Source organism: Medicago sativa, chromosome 7 (genome assembly GCF_051527215.1).
Source record: "Medicago sativa cultivar Bolivia chromosome 7, Bolivia_mono, whole genome shotgun sequence".
NCBI classification, from domain to species: Eukaryota; Viridiplantae; Streptophyta; class Magnoliopsida; order Fabales; family Fabaceae; genus Medicago; species Medicago sativa.
Window position 1 is genome coordinate 31,294,212 of NC_140755.1, and position 18,302 is coordinate 31,312,513.

Here is an 18,302-nt window from a genome sequence, read left to right on the forward strand (position 1 = left end):
CTACGTAGTTGTTTAATTAATTTTAATTTATATTTTTATATCTTTTGATATTTGTTTCTCTATACAGTCAAATGACACCCAAATGTGATTTCGTTACCGATATCTCACCTTCGAAGGAAAATTGGAGTATCATTCTTGAATCATTCGCCTATGATTAGTGAGAGTTGTTAGAATATTGGACTGATTTTCATTCGCCTTGATATGATATAGTTGTTTGTTTATTTTTATATAATTTTTCATTATTGCTCTTTACAATCAAATGAAACCCAAATGCGATTCCATTCTTGATATCTCCTCTTCGAAAGAAAATTGGAATATGATTGTTTGAACCTTTTGTCTATGATTTGTGAAAGTTTTTACATATTTGTGACTAATTTGTAATAGTACTAATATATTCAAGTTTTTTTATGATTAATATATTCGAGTTTTTGAAATATTTGGATCTTTAAAAACGTATAGAAATTTACCATAATTATAAAGAAATATTCACTTAAATGTAAAAAAAATGCAAGCATTTGGAGCCATGTTTTCATGTGTGTGTCAAAATAACAACATATTCATCTCTAATTTGTCATATACACATACCAGCTCTTATTTATTTTAAGGGTCTTGTTAACCGGTGCCTCCGGGGCACTGGTTAAGGAATCCAAAAAAGGAAAATTTGATTTAAAAGTAACACTTTTTTTACTTTTAAGAAATTGATTACACAATTTCCAATACAAAAGCTACTATATTTGTTTCCTTAACCAGTGCTCCGGGGGCACTGGCTAACATTTTCCTTATTTTAAATGACATGTAGGACCTTAAAGTTTCATTGTGAATTGCTAAATAATTTATGTTCGAGGCAATTAATCAAAGGAAACAAGAAACAAAATGAGAAATAAATTATTGAAGTTGTTACTCATGAGATGTGATTGTTGTAATTGTAACCAAAAAAAAAAGATGTGATTGTTGTAATGGTAATATAAGAAGGATATTGATGAAACTAGGCTTAGAGGTTATTCAATTTTTTAATTTTTGAGAAAGGGTTATTCAAGTAAATTGTTTTCATACTTTTAGCATATAGCATGTACCTAACTTATGATTGGATAATTCTTATTTATGAATTTTATTTGATTGAAGAACTATTTATTCTTTTGATTAATTTCATCAAATACTCCTTACACATGACATTTTTCTTTCCTTCATTGTTATTGGACTGGTATGGAGGACCATACCACATGGATTCTTATAGAATAAACGTCTACGCCTTAACAGGCTTGACGCTTGAAAGACTGTGGACTGGTATGGAGGACCATACCGCATGGATTCTTATGGAACAAATGTCTACGTCTTAACATGCTTGACGATTGGTGGATTGTGGACTGGTATGGAGGACCATACCACGTGGACTCTTATATACATTGATTGTTCAACATGTACTGCTCAGCTTGATCGTTCAGGTCACGTGAGCTCCACCTTCTTAGCTCAGCTTGATCGTTCAGGTAACGTGAGCTCCACCTGCTTAGCTCAGCTTGATCGTTCAGGTCACATGAGCTCCACATGCTTAGCTCAGTTTGATTGTCTAAGTCATGTGATCACCACCGTCAACATCACTAGCTCTCTCTCACGTCGTTGTCTGAGTAACATTGTGGTCCTCCTCTTAAGAGCATCTCATAACGTGCCACACGTCCTGCACGGACAAATGACGTGAGTTGTGTACCCTTGACTCCACGTGCTTTGTTCGGACGAGCACTGCGAGGAATCTTAATCAACTCCACGTGCCTAGTACAGATGAGCCATATGGACCTCAAGATTAATGGGCCTGGACATCCAAAGAAAGGCCCACTAGGTCAGTAAAGTGAGACCTATAAAAGGAGTCAACTAGAGAGCAGGAGGGAGAGGAATCGATGATCTCAAACACTGTATTTTACATCTAAGTCTTATTCAGAGTGCTCTTGGAATTCCACCTAGGACATTTCACTAAGCAGCTCGCCTGTTGTAATTTAACTTATGTTTACATACGTGAACAGTTATATAACAGGAGATGTTGATATCATATATTTGCATTTATGTTTTGCTTATTTTACGCTCATTTGTGAGACAACAAAATTTTATTTTAAGCATTCGATTGTATGGAGAATTCGGGAAATTGTGTTTTGATCCATTTAAGTGTCTTTCCATAAAAAAGAACAGTTTTTTTTGGGGTTACAAGACAAGAAAGTTTAACACATACTCCCTCCGTTTCAAAATGAGTGTCGTTTCAGCCAAAAAAAATTGTTTCAAAATGAATGTCGCTTTCAGTTTCCAATGCAATAATAACTTTTTTTTTTTCAATTGTACCCTTCAATTAATACTATGTTACACAAACTTCCAAAGGATTATTTTTTTCTTTAATGAAAAACAAACCAATAGTTGATTAGGATAATTTGGTAAAATTGCTATGACATTTGAGTACTTTATTCCATTCCTTAATTTGTGTGCAGTTGGCTAAAGCGACACTCATTTTGAAACGGAAGGAGTATTTTGTACCTCCCAGATCAAGTTTTTCCAAAAGCTTTCACACGCATGGAAAAAAAAACCCATTTAAGCACATTTTAATGAAACTCGTGCAACGCACGGGTTAAATACCTAGTGTATGGTAAAGTTTTTCTAAATCAACACATGACAGCTTCAAATATCACACTATATTCGGGAACCTATTTATGTTTTTTTTTAATAAGCTACAAGTAGATAAAAAAGGAAAAATAACCGAAGTCAATGTGCCCAGGAAAAAGAAGGAACAGGAAAAAGATAGAAAACCAAAACTAAACTAAAGAGTGACATGAGATAATAATCAAAGTATAAAGTGACTACTCTCATTCACCACTCACGCATTCATTCTAAAACGCAATCAAATTAACTCTTTCTTTCTTTTTCTTTTTTAACAAACAAATAAACCTTCTTTTCTTTCAAACACAGTCAAATTCACCACTCGCTCACTGATCCTCTCACTCATTGTTTCTTTTAATAAAGCCTAACATTCACTATTATACTAAATATTTATTCTCTTGAAGCGAAATGAACTAACGTAAATAGTTACCATCCCAGCACAAGATGTGCATAGAGTCGAAATCAAGAAAAGTCGCACATATGTACCACAAAGTCAAACCGGCTAAACAAAATGAAAAATCGCTAAGTGGTCATTCCAAGACAAACTAATGGATGAAGCCTGCCTCGACATAGGTTGTTTTGATGATGCAGTCTTAGGTTATTTTGATGATGTCTTTAATAATTAGTGGTTTGTTATTTAGCATGTTGTTCCTTTATTAGTTTAGCTTAGATTTTGTTAAAGCACCCAAGTAATCTATGTATCTTAGCAATGTTTGATTCCTTGTGTTCTAGTTAGCTTATGGCCCAAGTAAATCTCATTTCTGGTGTCAAAATTGAAGTTTCTGATGTTTGAATCAATTCTTTTATACTTGAATCGTATCACTCAAAGTCTCTGACTTGGGGATAATCGTTTTATTATATTATGAATCGATTCACTTTTGAATCGAGTCATATTTTCCTGAATAGTATCATGAAAACTTTCTGACTTATATTGAATCGATTCAATGAAATATGAATCGTTTCAATCTTCATCCTGGACTTATTTTGAATCGATTCAAATTGTGTCTGAATCATATCAATCATCATAGTTCATCTGGCTTGTCCTCTTACTGTCTGAATCGATTCACTAGCCAGAAGAGGTTTGGGAGAATTAGTGTTTCTAAACCTGTAACCAAGACTTCAGCACGAGGGTTCTATTTATAGAACTCCTAGTGTGCTCTGCAAGTCAGAAGGCATTATTGGGCTTCCGTAAGCCCAATAACTAGTTTAGTCTTTTGCTAACTAATTAGCGTTATTTGCTAAACGCACCCATCATATAAGTATTATTGTTGTTGTTGTTATTATTATTATTATTATTATTATTATTATTATTATTATTATTATTATTATTATTATTATTATTATTATTATTATTATTATTATTATTATTATTGTTATTGTATATTTTTGTTTTTATTTTGAAAGGATTATATATTTTTTTGAAAGGATATATAATTAGTAATATACATATTTTATTAATATATATTAAACAAAATTTATTGGTAAATAATGTCATTTTCATCAAATATAGGTGTTTTATATTCACTAAAAAATGTTTTATTTATTTAGAAACTTGGAGTTCAATTATTTTTGACATTTTATAAGTGTAATCTTTTAAAAAAATGTTGAGCCACCCGATTTAATCCTATTTAACATAATTTTTTTTTTTTATAAAGACCAAGTTATATAATCGAGTCATCCGATTCAGTAATATGGTTCAATGATTAAGTGGTTCGACCAATGACTCACTAACCCAGTACCCTTACCGAGTTGATGACCGAGTCGGTTTTTAAAACTATGCTGGATAATGGAGATTGTGCAATTGAAAAGCTAGTTGGAAGTTGAAACAGTCACCGTAAGTTGTAACAACAAATAAATTCCTACTAATATTTTGCATCGATGATGTTACCCACGTTTTGCTTTTTCTCTCTTCAATAGTGCGTTTTTTAATTAATTTTCTCTTTGTAATTCTCACTCGTTGGATTAAGAGTTGGAAGGGATCCGGTTCCCTATCAAATACACAAACCCTAATCCCCTCATATATCTGTCACGCTCACATGTTCCACCCCACAAACCCTTCCTCTCATCTTCCTCACGCTCAAACCCTCTTTCTTCCAACGATCTGATTCATCTCTCAAACTCTCTCTAGAATCTGCCCAGTCTTTCATGTTGTAGGGGTATATTGATTGTGCCCTAGCTTTGACTGTCATTCTGATTCTCAGTTAAAATGTCTTCGCAGCGGTCGATTCCTACTGTCGACAGAATCAGCAATTTCCCGGACTCAGTTATCTGCCACATCCTCTCTTTTCTCCCTACCAAAGAATCTGCTGCCACTAGCATCCTTTCCAAGAGATGGAACCCATTGTGGCTCTCCGTCCTCACTCTTGACTTCAATGACCAAAACTTTACAGAATTCGCCACTTTTAGACATTTTGTCTACTCAGTCATTGCCTTGAGAAACATCACGCTGCAGACCATCCAGTCGTTCCGCCTCAAATGTGGTAACTCTTCTGGCTTTAACCCGCATGATGTCAAGAGATTTATTCATGCTGTTGCCCAACGTGGAATTCAGAATCTTGACCTTGAAATGCCCCCTCTCGAACATAGCTTTAATTTACCGCTTTGTGTGTTCAGTTGCAGTAAGCTCACTTCTCTTAAGTTGAAGGAGTTAGACATAAATTATACTTCCGAATCCGATTTCAATTTTCCCTTACTCAGAACTCTTCATCTGGATACAATCTCTTTTGGTATAGATTGTGATTGTTTTCTTAGGCTTCTCAAAGGGTGTCCAATTTTAGAGGATTTGGAAACAAAAGATTTATTGCTTGATTATTCTAACACGGGAATGTATTCGATGTTATTCAAAGTGGTCAGTGCAAATATTATGAACTAATGTTCATAATGCGAAGTTTCTATCAATGGCTTTCTAACAAAGTTTTAAAACAAATTTTGCTGATTTCTAATGTTTGTTTTTGTAACTTATGCAGTACTTCCGACAAAAGTACCGAATTCCCACATTGCTTAATTTGACCCACATGAAGATTGTATTTGAATTGATACATAATTGGCCTGAGAAGTGGAAGTGGTTAACAAAAGTGCTCCAACATTGTCCTAAGCTTCAGAATCTTACCATTCACGAGGTCTTGTTTGTCGATGCTAAATGATGATAATTTATTTAATTCTACCTTAATAATTTTGATTTCTTGTTCTAAGAAAATTGTTTGATGTTGACAGGGTTCTAGCGATGGAAATGGAACTGAAGATGTCGATTGGATGGATACACCGATTGTTCCAGAATGTCTTTCATCTCAACTTAAAACATGCTCCCTTATAGGTTATAAAGGCAGGAACTGTGACTTTCAGTTTGCAAAGTATATTTTGAAGAATGCAAAAGTATTGCAGATCATGACGATCAATGCCTCTCCTGTGGATATAAATATAAAGCACCAAATGATAATCAAGTTATCTTTGTGTCCAAGGGGCTCAACTACATGTAAAATTTCATTTGATTGATTAAGGTTAGGGCATGTTTAATTTATTTTAGTTTCTACTTCCTACCATAATAGCATTGGATGTTTTGAAATACATGAACTATGTATCATTACGTCCTTTATGTTAGATATTTTGACTCTATCTCCTTCCAAACCTTTGTGAAATGTTTTTCACTCTGCATTTGTTTCATTATTTTGATATTAGACCTTTCTTGTTTTGTTAACTTTTTAAAAATACTTCTGTGTGTAACGAGCTTTTACTGGTACAATGCAAATGTGTTCCCATTAGATTGAATCTTGTAAGATTGACAATTGCAGCAACAAAGAATTGAAAACTATGTAAGAAATTGCAACAAACACAAACAAACACTAGAGAATCCGAATCTGATTTTCCTCTAAAAGAAATTCTGAATCTGATTAATTTTTTTAATTATATTTTTAGATGATCCAATCACCTAAACCAAACCAAAACGTATATCATCAATTTAGTTTGGTTTGTTTTTTAAAAAAATTGATTAAAATTGAATCGAATAGAACTATGTAGATTTTGTCGGTTTGAATATTCTATTGAATTTTTTTTCATCAATTTCTAGAGATATCGGCAAGGAACAGAAAGTGAAGTTCTATGAAAGAGTTTGAAATATCTGTTACAAGCAAATATGTATGTCAACCTCAACCAAATGAAGTTATTCAAAACTGGATACATATTGCTTTTTTTAATCCATTTCAGACCAATTGATTCACTTTTATACGTGTATTATTATTTTTTTAATTAAAAAAAGAGCATTTGGTTTTGATTTAAGGACGATCATCACCTTTAGTCTCTTTGAATTATTTTTAACTTTTCAATGAATGGAACAGTAAATAATCTACAACTTTTGATATTATAATCATATTGAATATTATAAATTTCTTGATGTGTATCATATGATTATGATCATGCACATTTCACAAACACAACATAGCACAAGGTGCACCAATTTTACAACAACACATTTATTTCCTCAAAAGCTCATTACAAACAATTTAAAAGGCAAAGAAGCCAGCTGCGGCGACAACAGCAACAGCGGAGACTTTCAAAGAAGAAGCACCGCTAGGTTTAGTTTTATCAAGCACGGACATACCGCCGGAAGCAGGGCCGGAAACAGGAGGGACAACCTCAACAGCCACTGGGGATTGGGCAGGAGGTGAATCAGAAAAGGTGGGAGGAGCCTCTGAGGTTTTTGGGGATTCTGCTTCTGCAACTGGTGCTGATGCCTTTGTTGATTCATTTGCTGATGACTTTGGTGATGAAGCTGGGGCTTCAGCGGCCATAGCCACGCCAACAACGGCAACAAAGATGAGCGCGAGAGCGAATACCTTAGAAGCCATTGTTGTTATTGTTGTTATTGTGTTGTTGTTGTGTGTTTGTGTTGTTAGTATTTCTCTAATGAAACAATATTAGAGAAAATACTAACAACAATGAATGTGGTGAATTGGTTTGAGTGGGGAATGCCGTTTTATAAGGTTACGATTGTGAGAGAAGTTAGGGAAATTGTTGAATATAGTTAATTTGTTCAAATTATTATTCTATAACTTAGCTTTTTCAATCATGCTCTCTTTTTTTGTGTGGTTAAACGGGGCCTAAGCCCTACCAGTCATGTTTTTTATCTCTCCAACACGGACGGATCCTGAAATTTTGAATAGTGGGGGCACTATATATACACCATTATATTTTTAAAAGCATAATACATCATAATTGTTTTCTATGATTAATCGTATTTTGGAATATTAAATGGTTTTCTCATTTATACCTGTAATATTCCGCCTGTCAGTATCAGAATATTACCAGTCGATCGTGCTAGAGGATTAATATTTTTGGAAAGAAAGTTTGACGGAAATATTTATCATGAGATGTCGGCTTAATACGGATAAAGTATCAGTGTCGGATTTAACACGCTTAAGACAAGGGCAATTTGGTAATTGCATGTGAAAGAGATATTTATTTGGATTTGGCCCAAAATATCTCATTCTTCCTTATCCTTTCTCTCTCTAGGTTGGCAAGATTTCTCCTCCATCGCTCTTCTCTTCTCCCATGCCATTCTCTCTTCTCCTCTCCACCAATCCTTCTAAAATTCCTTCTTCTTCCATGATAAGATTTTATCCCATGTCCTCTCATGTTATCCTATGTATGTGTAAGATTGGCTTTGTTGAATCTCTCCTTCACTTCTCTTGAAACTCATTCCATCTCTTCCTCTCCATAACATCAATTCTTCTAAGTTTGTTTATGAGATGATTCAAGCGTGGATGCTAGCAACTTAGTAAGCAAGAAACAACTATGGATTGAGTGGAAGCTTTGAGGTCAACTTGAAAGCAAGAGTTAGGGTTTGGTTCTTGGTAAGTTGAAAGATGATCCAAGTTATGGTTTCTTCATGGTCAAGGATCAAGGTGTCTTAGTTTGCAAGAAAGAATAACAAGATTGAATGTTATGATCAAAGAAAGCAAGTGATCAAAAGCTAGGGTTTTGGCATGCTTGGAATCAAGGCTTGAAATAGTGTTAACTTGATGATTATTTAAGGTGAGTTCCTAGATAGTTACCCACCCTTTGGGATTATATTTATATCTTGTGAGGATAATATGATAATTCTAGGGTTTTATGCATAAGATTAGTTGCCCCTTTTCTTGCCATGCTTTCTAAACATGCTAAAACTTGCTATATGAGTGTTTTACAAGTATCCTATGATCAAATATGTTCCAATATACTTAGAGACACTTGGTTTGAGGTTTTTGGGCTTAAAATACCATTTTTACAAGTTCTGGACTGTCACAACTCGCCACAGCGAGCTAGTACTCGCCATGGCAAGTAAACAGCACAGAATCAATGTTTTACTCGCCTCGCGAGTAAACAGTGCAATCTGCCCTGTTTACTCGTTTCAGGCAGATTTGATGTTTTGGTGCCGGATTTTCTCGTGCAGTCTTTTATGAAAGTAAACCCCTCAAACCAAGGTCCCATATGATGATGATCATTTTAAAGAGGCTTTCTCAAGAATGAAGCAAGTATTTAACATGTTTAGTAATGCTTGGTACACGAGAGAATGACATGATACGATACGAAATGGGGTAGCAAGTTATTCATTAAGCAAGGGAAAGATTATAGAGCCTCGGCATAGTTTGTCGAGAACTAGATAGTTAAGCATAGAATCAAGTTATGCTAAGACGTGAATGATTAGATATCTATTCACAAAGTAAGTTAAGCAAGCATATAGTTTACCTCTTGTGGGATCGTTTAAAGATCCGAGGTAAAAGAGATAGCATGTTTAAGTTTAATTTTCGTGTATGCATAAGACCAAGACTTTGTTAAAGTTGTGATACGATTAGATATCATAATCACAAGAAAGTTTAAGTAAGTTTTAAGACAATAATCATATATGGTCAAGACCATCAAGTAAGAGTAAGTGTCGTGTCTCTTGTAATCCTTCCAAGGATGGATTCAAGGGAACGATTAAGCCGTAAGGGAGCCGCACGTCACTGAAGGAGTCCGGTGTGCCTTAGCTAGGTTTTTCGCCGGTAGTAAGGGATTAACTTCTGGGGTTACTCATCTCGGGATTAATCCGTAAAATGAACTTAGATAATGTATGTTTGTTAAACGCTAACATATCAATGAATCAGACTATGCATATTTATTGAGCATGTATATGTTATTTCATAGAGCCTTGGCGTAGATCGTCAAGAATTAGTAAGATAGCAAGAATCACATTGTGTGATAAGTTATGATATGTTGTTAAATACAACGTATTCAGGTAAATAGAAGCAAGTAAGAAAGATATGTCGGTGACGATCTTAGGTTTCCCCTTTTCGTCTGGTTTAGAGTCGTGTCATGAATATGTTATGCTTAGGCCTCGATACGTAGAGCGTATCTTGGCATTCCGGTATTAGTTTCCCCTTGACCGCCTTGACACGTATGAGAAGAGAAGCCTATAACAAGTTAAGAAGTACCTATGACGGGTCTAGTATTGACGACCATCTAGGAAAGCAAGTCCCCACACACGTATAATCAAGCGGCAGGTTGTATTGTAGACACGTGGTGACCATAGGTTTCCCCTGAGGTTACCTATAGCCTAGGATTAGGTGGAACTCACTGAGACATTATGTCTCATCCCAATCCTTATTTGTTTCAGATAAGCAGGATGTCATGCAAGCTTGAAGCCGGATGGATATTTCATTAAGTGCGTGTTCGTCCCTCCGCATGATGTTATGGATTTTCAAGGATGCATTTTCTATGTATGGATGAGATGTTTGTAATTTGATTGTACGAACACGAATTGTTGTATAAATAATAATTCGTATGCAAATTTATGTTGTAAATTTTAATGTATCCAGTACTAAAGATAACGCGCATGCTAAACTTCCTAGGTACGTTTAGTATGGGTGTTACAATACCACTCTCTATAGCAACAGTAGTGGAGTATAGCGGAAGGAATTAGACTCTTGCAACATGGCAAAAAAAAATGTTTGTGATGTATAATAATAATAATAATACAATCACATATTATTAAACAATTAACCAATTATTTAAACTTTTTTTCTTTCTTTGAACATACATTTTATGTTGGATAAGCAATTTGAAGAGATTATATTGTGTGATGAGTGTAGCCATATTAATCAGAATGTTAACATATAATATAGTATACCACTTAAAAACAAAAATCTTCAAAACATAGTGCAGGCAGATGCCTACAAAGGGGACTACATAGATCTGTCCCTGCTCCAACATAGGTCCCGCACTGCGTGCATGACTAAAGAGTAAGAAAATTTCTTTTCTGACATTAAGAACTTCCTATTAACACATGGAAAATACCAATTTATCCTCGAAGGTAGTTAACTACCGCTGAGGCCAGCCGTAGCAGTAGTTAACTGCTGTTGCATTCCTGGCTCAAATTCTAGCAACTTTCTCCTTCCCTTTTTCCCCACATTTGAACATGTTTATACATATTATTTTGAACACATTTTTTCACTCATTTTCATCCAATTTCAAATTCATCAATATAAAAGGTAGAAAATAATTTTAACATAATAAAAATAAAACTCAAGAAATAATATAAAGGTACGTACGAAAATGTCATAGAAATATCACAAGGTACGAATAATGTCATAATAATACATCACCATCATCAAAGTCAAAATGTACATAAAAAAGCCTAATGATCAACCCTGCTGTCTACGATGTATATGCTCCCTACGCTGCATGGAAATCTGATACATAAGGGCAGGGCGACCAGTACTGCTAATATGGGTCAAAACCTGCAGTAACTCCTCTCTACTCAGCTGGTCGCTAATGGCCAATGCTCCATTAGACATCTGAACAATCTCCCTGATGATCGTCAATGTGTCCGACATCTCTCTGGCATTCTCCTCCTCCATAAGCTACTCATGGTTCGCCGACCTAGGAGGAGATCCTTCACCAGGTGCGATAATCCAAGGGTGAGAGACTTTGGCATACCATGCCATGTAGCCAGGTTGATGCTCCCATGCTCTCTGACACCTCTGTCCCCAAACAGTGTATAACCACAGACTCAAGTCTATCAACATAGTAGCCAACATCTTCTTAGGCATCTCAGGGACATCTGACGGATGTCTGGGGATGTCCTATATAAAGTCAAACTGCCTCTTAACATGCTCAGGTAAATGACGGCCCACCCTCTCCTTCCCGCACATCAGCCATCCCGAGTAAGTGACAATAAGCTGAAAAGGGCGCATCTCTCTGTGATCATCATATGTAGACCACCTCACATCATCCACCTCTAAGCGATCCAGCCGTGAGCAGTGTGCACAGTTGTATGCCCTCTGGTAGTAAGCCATCTCCCGACACATAGTCTCTCCGGCTTCCAGCTCTTGTTTTTCTTCCTTGGGTACGGACTTGGCAAATGCTCCAAAATCCATCCCTTCAAAAAAAATAATGCACAAAAATAAATATTCGAATTAAATCTTAAATAAATCTAACAAAATAATAAATAAATTATATAAACTTCACAAAAATATTAAAATAAAATCCTAAATAAATGTAGACGAACTTAGGAACAAATAATCTAACATGATGATAAAAATTATAAAATAAATTCATAAATAAATGAAGATAAATATTAAATTATTACCATAAGAAGGGTCACACAACCAGCCGTCGTGATGTTACGCAGACGAACAGAATCATCAAGATAATCATATAGCCAGCATCTCCTTAGGCATCTCAGGGAAAACTGACGGATGTCTGGGGATGTCCTATATAAAGCCAAACTGCCTCTTAACCTGCTCAGGTAAATGATGGTACACCCTCTCTTTTGGATATTTGTATGTTGGCCTCATTATTGGTAAAACAAATTTACAAGCAAGATGTTGGACCCAATGTTTCAACATGTGGGTACGTTTTCAGTGTGCCCTGATTTTGTGCCATAATTAACGGTGTGCCCGGATTTTGTGCCATAATTAATGTGTTTTAATTATTTGAGGAATCCACACCTTTACTTGTGGGCTAAGACGCATTTTGTTTGACCAGAATCAGCTTTGTGTTTATTTCCTAAAAATGTGTCAACATTCTAGAGACTTTGTTTATTTCCTAAAGATGCTTCAACTTTTTAGGAAACTTGTTATTTGGTTTGCTGATTTTTTAGCCTGTGACGATACAGCCAATGTTGTTGAATGACTATATAAGGAAGACTCAGACCCTAGTTTTATTCACCAATTCAATATTATTGAAATGAGTCGTTTAGGGTTTCGTTGTTAAGCTTTGTGCTTTATTTGTGAGCCTCTCTTTGTATCATCTTGATGCACTGAGATGGACCTGTAGTTGAGTTGTATCAAAACCATCGATTGATAAAAGATCATTTTTAGGGTTTTGAGTCTCTGTTGATTGTGAGACTTTCTTGTGTCTCCTTGATGCAAATTTAGGACTGTGTTTAGTTGAGTTGTATTTGTCAATCGCTCTGAAGCTTTTAAGCAAAGAGCAGGTTTTATTTATTGGAGTGTGTCTCCTTCTTGATTGTAATCAATGTAATCACAGGTTGTGTGATTGAGTTGATGTGAGATGGGATCTTAGATCTAGGAGTTCCTAGGTTGAAGTCAATACGAGTAGTGTCTAGGTGATAAGTTGTAAACTTGGAGTTTATTGAGAACTTAGAACCAGGACTACACTAGTGGACTTCCTTCCTGGCTTGGTTGCCCCCAGAGTATGTGTGTTTGTCATCGAACTGGGTTAACAAATAACCTGTGCCATTTACGTTTATGTCTTTTATATTTTCCTTGATCTGTTTGTTTATCGTTAGCTTGATGATTAAACATTAATCTCAACATACTATTTATGTCTTGTGTTGAAACATCATATAAACCATTAGGAAGCTAGCCTACCGGAATTTCAATCTCCTTCCCGCACATCAGCCATCCCAAGTAAGTGACAATAAGCTGAAAAGGGCGCATCTATCTGTAATCATCATATGTGGACCACCTCACATCATCCACCTCTAAGTGATCCAGCCGTGAGCGATAACGGTGCACAACTATATGCCCTCTAGTAGTAAGCCATCTCCCCGTACATGGTTTCTCTAGATTCCAGCTCTTGTTTTATTTCCTTGGGTACGGACCTAGCAAATGCTCCAAAATCCATCCCTGCAAAAGAAATAATACACAAAAATAAATATTCGAATTAAATCTTAAATCTAACAAAATGATAAATAAATTATAAAAACTTCACAAAAATATTAAAATAAAATCCAAAATATATGTAGACGAGCTTAGGAAAAAAAATAATCTAACATGATGATAAAAATTATAAAATAAATTCATAAATAAATGAAGATAAATATTAAATTATTACCATACGAAGGGTCACACAATCAGCCATCGTCTTATTACACAGATGAACATAATCATCAAGATAATCATATAGGTAAGCTAAGGTCATCCCTCCCCGTGACCACTTCCCAATAACATTCAAGTCCGTCATACAATCAAGATATATAGAGTCGATGCGTCTGTTCGTTTTGTTAGTGAACATCGCACTATGTAACGCCCTATTTATATTAAAACGATAAAACACGCGAATACAATATAGTCAACATGCATATATATAAAACATCTCAACAGTTGCAGCTGATACAATTCAAATATCTCCAACATATACATGCCATGGTCAATACACATCATCACATAAATTCTCCAAATCCCGACAAGTGGGTCAAACTCAACATAACATAAAATAAATCCAACAAAACAACAAGACATCGACAACCTAATCAGAGCCTAAACCTACGACTCCAACCGATAACGGAGATAGCTCCCGCTATCCAAGCACTCACCAAAAGCGAACTACACCTGCACAGCGTCTCCCCATCCATACAGACATGTAGGTGGTCAAAACCACTGGAGGTTAGCTTTACATCAGTCATAATCAATAATAAACAAATTGACACACATAGATCAATTCAATTCTTCACCACATAACATGAACAATTAACCTCCATATACTCATTCACATAACAATTCTAATTATCACAAGTATGTATTCATCAACCACACTTTCATCCCATCCATCATTCAATGCACCATTTAAGACTCATGCTACAATGATATGCGCCTAACTCAACACATATATGCACGTGGTACCAAGTCTCCTCAAGGTCGTCACCCATGATGCAACAAAAACATCATAATCACCTCAATGGGATATAAAATCCGCCACCATCAGTCATGAATGCATGAACATATGACTCGACTACAAATGCATATGTTCACACAAACAAATAACCACACCATCACCAACAATTAGTATATATGCAATTGCAACAATTCACCACCACTCGTCATATATAAAATCACCAACAACATTCATAGTTCAATCAACATATAGTCGTCACATATATACATCAATCAACTTCACATAATTATAACAAACTATCCACAAAGGATTCATAAGGCAATCAGCTCTTAAAGTCATTTTCAATCAAGTTCGTCTTTCAAAATCACAACATTAGAATAATTGGGCAATTGAACCAAAACCCAGTAAACAAGTTCTAATGCCTCAACTAAGTATACATTTAGGCTACATATAAGTGAAGTAGAGTATACCTTGGCGTTTCACCGGCTAAACTCGACAAAATCATGAAATTCACAAAGTTCGTCTCACTTTATCACTTTTCAAGAAAAATCCCATTTTCAAAGCAAAACAAGCTAAGACTTGATGAAACCAATCACAACCATTTTTAGAAATCATATAAACATTGTACAACCTTAACCCTACCTCATTTTCCGGAGAAAAACGAGTTTCCGGTAAGTTGACGTTTTGGACCATTTTTCAAAAGTTAAGTTAAATTCACAAATTCAAGTCCAATTTGATTCAAATGATGTTCCAGTAGGATTAAGTATACAAATAGAGGTTAAACAAGTCAAAAAAACATTTTAGAAAGCTCAGATTGGCCCACAAGTGCACGAAGCAAAAATTCAAAATTGGCTAAACTGGGCTTAGCACGCTTAAGCGTCCTCTGCACGGTTAAGCGTCCTAGTTCCAGTAGCTTCTGGAACAGCTCGCTTGGAGCACGCTTCTGGTACGCTGGTAGGTCGCTTAAGCGTCCTCTGCACGCTTAAGCGTCCTACACCATAACAGTTCAAAATCAGTTACGGGTTCCAACCCATTTCCACCCAAAATCCCCATTTTGATCATTCCAAACCCCAAAACTTAACCCAAAACGTGTTTATAGGTCATATACACTATAGAACACTCAAACATATACAAGTTTTGAGATTACAACATCAATTCATCAATAATTCACCAATTCACCAAACTTCCACAACTTTCAACAACAACAACAAACTCATCACCAATCCACCAATTCATGATACCCAATGCATCAATTTAACAACAACACATCTAATCACAACAACAACATATAATCATGAAATCATCAACAACAAAAAATTCAACAACAACATGTTTCTTCATCATTTTCACTCAAGAGCATGTCATATGCATATAAACCCATTTCGACATACAAATTCAACAACAACAACACAATTATCATTCAATTCATGTACATAATCATGTCATCAAAATTAAGCACGAATTACTACATCTAAAATCAATTTAACCACTTAAACAAAGAATTAGGGAAGAACAACTACTATTAATTATGATTGAATTCTAACCCCCTTACCTTAATTCTTCAAAATCACCAACTAAGGCTTCACTTTAGCTCCCAAAGCTTGAATCTCTAGCCTCCTCTAGCGCTCTCTAGATCTTTCTCTTCAAACCCTTATCTCCTCTTGCTCTTTCTCTCTCTACCTCTTCTCAATTGTGAAAAATGTTGGTAAAACCCTATTTTCCTCATAGAATAGTGTTTATATAGGTTCTACTTAATTGGGCTCAACTCACAATGCCTTCATGGGCCTAACCCATTACTAATCTAATTCAAAATGTTACTACTCACTTAACGATAAAATGTAATAATAACGGTCGCCTACCGGTAATAAAACAATTCACTACAACTCCCTAGCACTTAGTAAAATAATCTTCCTCAAAATTAATAAATTACAGCTATTCACAAAATGACCAAAATACCCCTAAGTCCAAAATGACTAAAATACCCTTCTAACACCGAATTCTACAATTCCCAGCCAAAAATACACAGAGGCAATTAATCACATATGAGTACATATAAACATACATAAATAAATAATAAAATAAATCTAGCGAAAAATCGGATTGTTACACACTCTCGACAAGATAAAGAAGAAAACTCCTCACACACCAACTCCTCCTCAAATCGCTATCCAGCCGCTCCTCCCTCGTCTGTGGGTCATGCAGCTTTCTATCTACCGCCAGGTGCTCCTCATAAAGTCGTTTCAGTGTGGGATAACTAATATGAGCACCAAACTCACTCTTTGACTCAGCACGAGCAGCATCATCTGTCATGCCCAACAACTTAGTCATCTGTGTAATCACATGTGCTCGATACACTACCGCGTCAAGGTCCACCATGCGACTCTCGATATGAAGGTGGAGGAGATTATACACATCGTCCAAAGTGGTCGTCATATCCCTCACAAGTAGATGAAAACTTCTGGTCTCTGTGTGCCACCTCTCATAGAGAGTTTGTATCATGGCATGGCTCACACTCGAAACCCGGTGTATATCAGATCATGTAAGCGAGACGCCTCCACAGGATCCCAAAACCACCTCAAACCCTCCTCCAACTTAGAAAGCTCTCTCACCTTTCTCCCTGAATTTACATTGTGATACTCCTTATCATACCACATCTGAAAATCAAATCAATTAAGACATTATCACTATAAATTTTAATTAATCACTTTAAATCAACTAAAACTAAATCACTTACATTTAATACTTAATAACTAAATAACTAAATCACCTAAAACATTTAACATTTAATAAAACATTTTTACATTTAATAAAAAAAATATAAAAATTTTAAACACTTACATTTTAACGGTTAAAAATTTAAAGAATTTAAACACTTACATTGTTATCGTTCACCCAAAGAGGTATCACCACGTGCTCTGCGAAGTCGGACAACAATAGTGTGGTCTCAGGACCTCCAGGAAAGGAAGGCCCTTTAATAGGCACGACAAGTGCCACCTCAGCAAGACGACATTGCCTAAGCTCGGGCTCAGGCGCAGTCGCATGCACATGACCGTCGTTATCCTCTACCTCAACATCCTCGGCCTCATCATCCTCACCTTGTGCCACCTCCGCTGTCTCATAATATTGAGATGCCTCCTCCTTCGGCTGATAAAACATAGCATCCTCCTCCATCTGATCATATCCAGCAAAACCCTCTGCATACCCGGCATACTCATGCGCTTGTGTCGGATCAACCACCTGGGAGTAATCCATCTGTGACTGTGAGCCCTCTCCACCTAGCCTCGCGTACCTACGCTTCCGGATCTTTGGAACATACAGGTTTTTAGTCTGCAGCTCCTTTCGATGACTATTTGTCATAGCTACTTTACCTTTGCGCATCCTACCCTCTCTAATACACCGCTACCGCTCGTCCTCCTACCCATCCATATCTGAAATTCTAGCGTACTTGTTTTAAATGTTCTGTCAGAAGTTTTAACGTTTGCAGTGTTCTGTTTAATGTTCAAACATCGCGTGATAAATAGAAATAAAAACAAGAAAATAAATGACAAGAAAGTAAAGAACACAGTGAGTTTGTTGAC

At 35.9% G+C, this 18,302-nt stretch overlaps 4 protein-coding genes across 4 annotated transcripts; 1 reads left to right on the forward strand and 3 right to left on the reverse strand.

Annotated features, from left to right (window-relative positions):
• Nucleotides 1-4,617: 4,617 nt before the first annotated feature.
• Nucleotides 4,618-6,255, forward strand: LOC146905592 (F-box/FBD/LRR-repeat protein At4g26340-like). The gene is made up of 3 exons (XM_085722377.1): nucleotides 4,618-5,479; nucleotides 5,598-5,750; nucleotides 5,845-6,255. The coding sequence occupies exons 1-3, from the start codon at nucleotides 4,838-4,840 to the stop codon at nucleotides 6,121-6,123; spliced, it is 1,074 nt and encodes a 357-aa protein (XP_085578503.1). The 5' UTR covers nucleotides 4,618-4,837; the 3' UTR covers nucleotides 6,124-6,255.
• An 826-nt stretch (nucleotides 6,256-7,081) lies between these two features.
• LOC146905593 (uncharacterized) lies at nucleotides 7,082-7,581 on the reverse strand. Its single transcript, XM_085722378.1, has one exon. It carries the CDS (start codon nucleotides 7,470-7,472, stop codon nucleotides 7,128-7,130), a length of 345 nt encoding a protein of 114 aa, XP_085578504.1. The 5' UTR covers nucleotides 7,473-7,581; the 3' UTR covers nucleotides 7,082-7,127.
• Nucleotides 7,582-11,504: 3,923 nt separating this feature from the next.
• LOC146905594 (uncharacterized) lies at nucleotides 11,505-12,020 on the reverse strand. The gene is made up of 2 exons (XM_085728580.1): nucleotides 11,778-12,020; nucleotides 11,505-11,726 (listed from the first exon to the last, which is right to left on the reverse strand). Exons 1-2 carry the CDS (start codon nucleotides 12,018-12,020, stop codon nucleotides 11,505-11,507), a joined length of 465 nt encoding a protein of 154 aa, XP_085584706.1.
• A 5,211-nt stretch (nucleotides 12,021-17,231) lies between these two features.
• Nucleotides 17,232-18,081, reverse strand: LOC146905595 (uncharacterized). The gene is made up of 2 exons (XM_085728582.1): nucleotides 17,602-18,081; nucleotides 17,232-17,378 (listed from the first exon to the last, which is right to left on the reverse strand). Exons 1-2 carry the CDS (start codon nucleotides 18,079-18,081, stop codon nucleotides 17,232-17,234), a joined length of 627 nt encoding a protein of 208 aa, XP_085584708.1.
• Nucleotides 18,082-18,302: the final 221 nt, after the last annotated feature.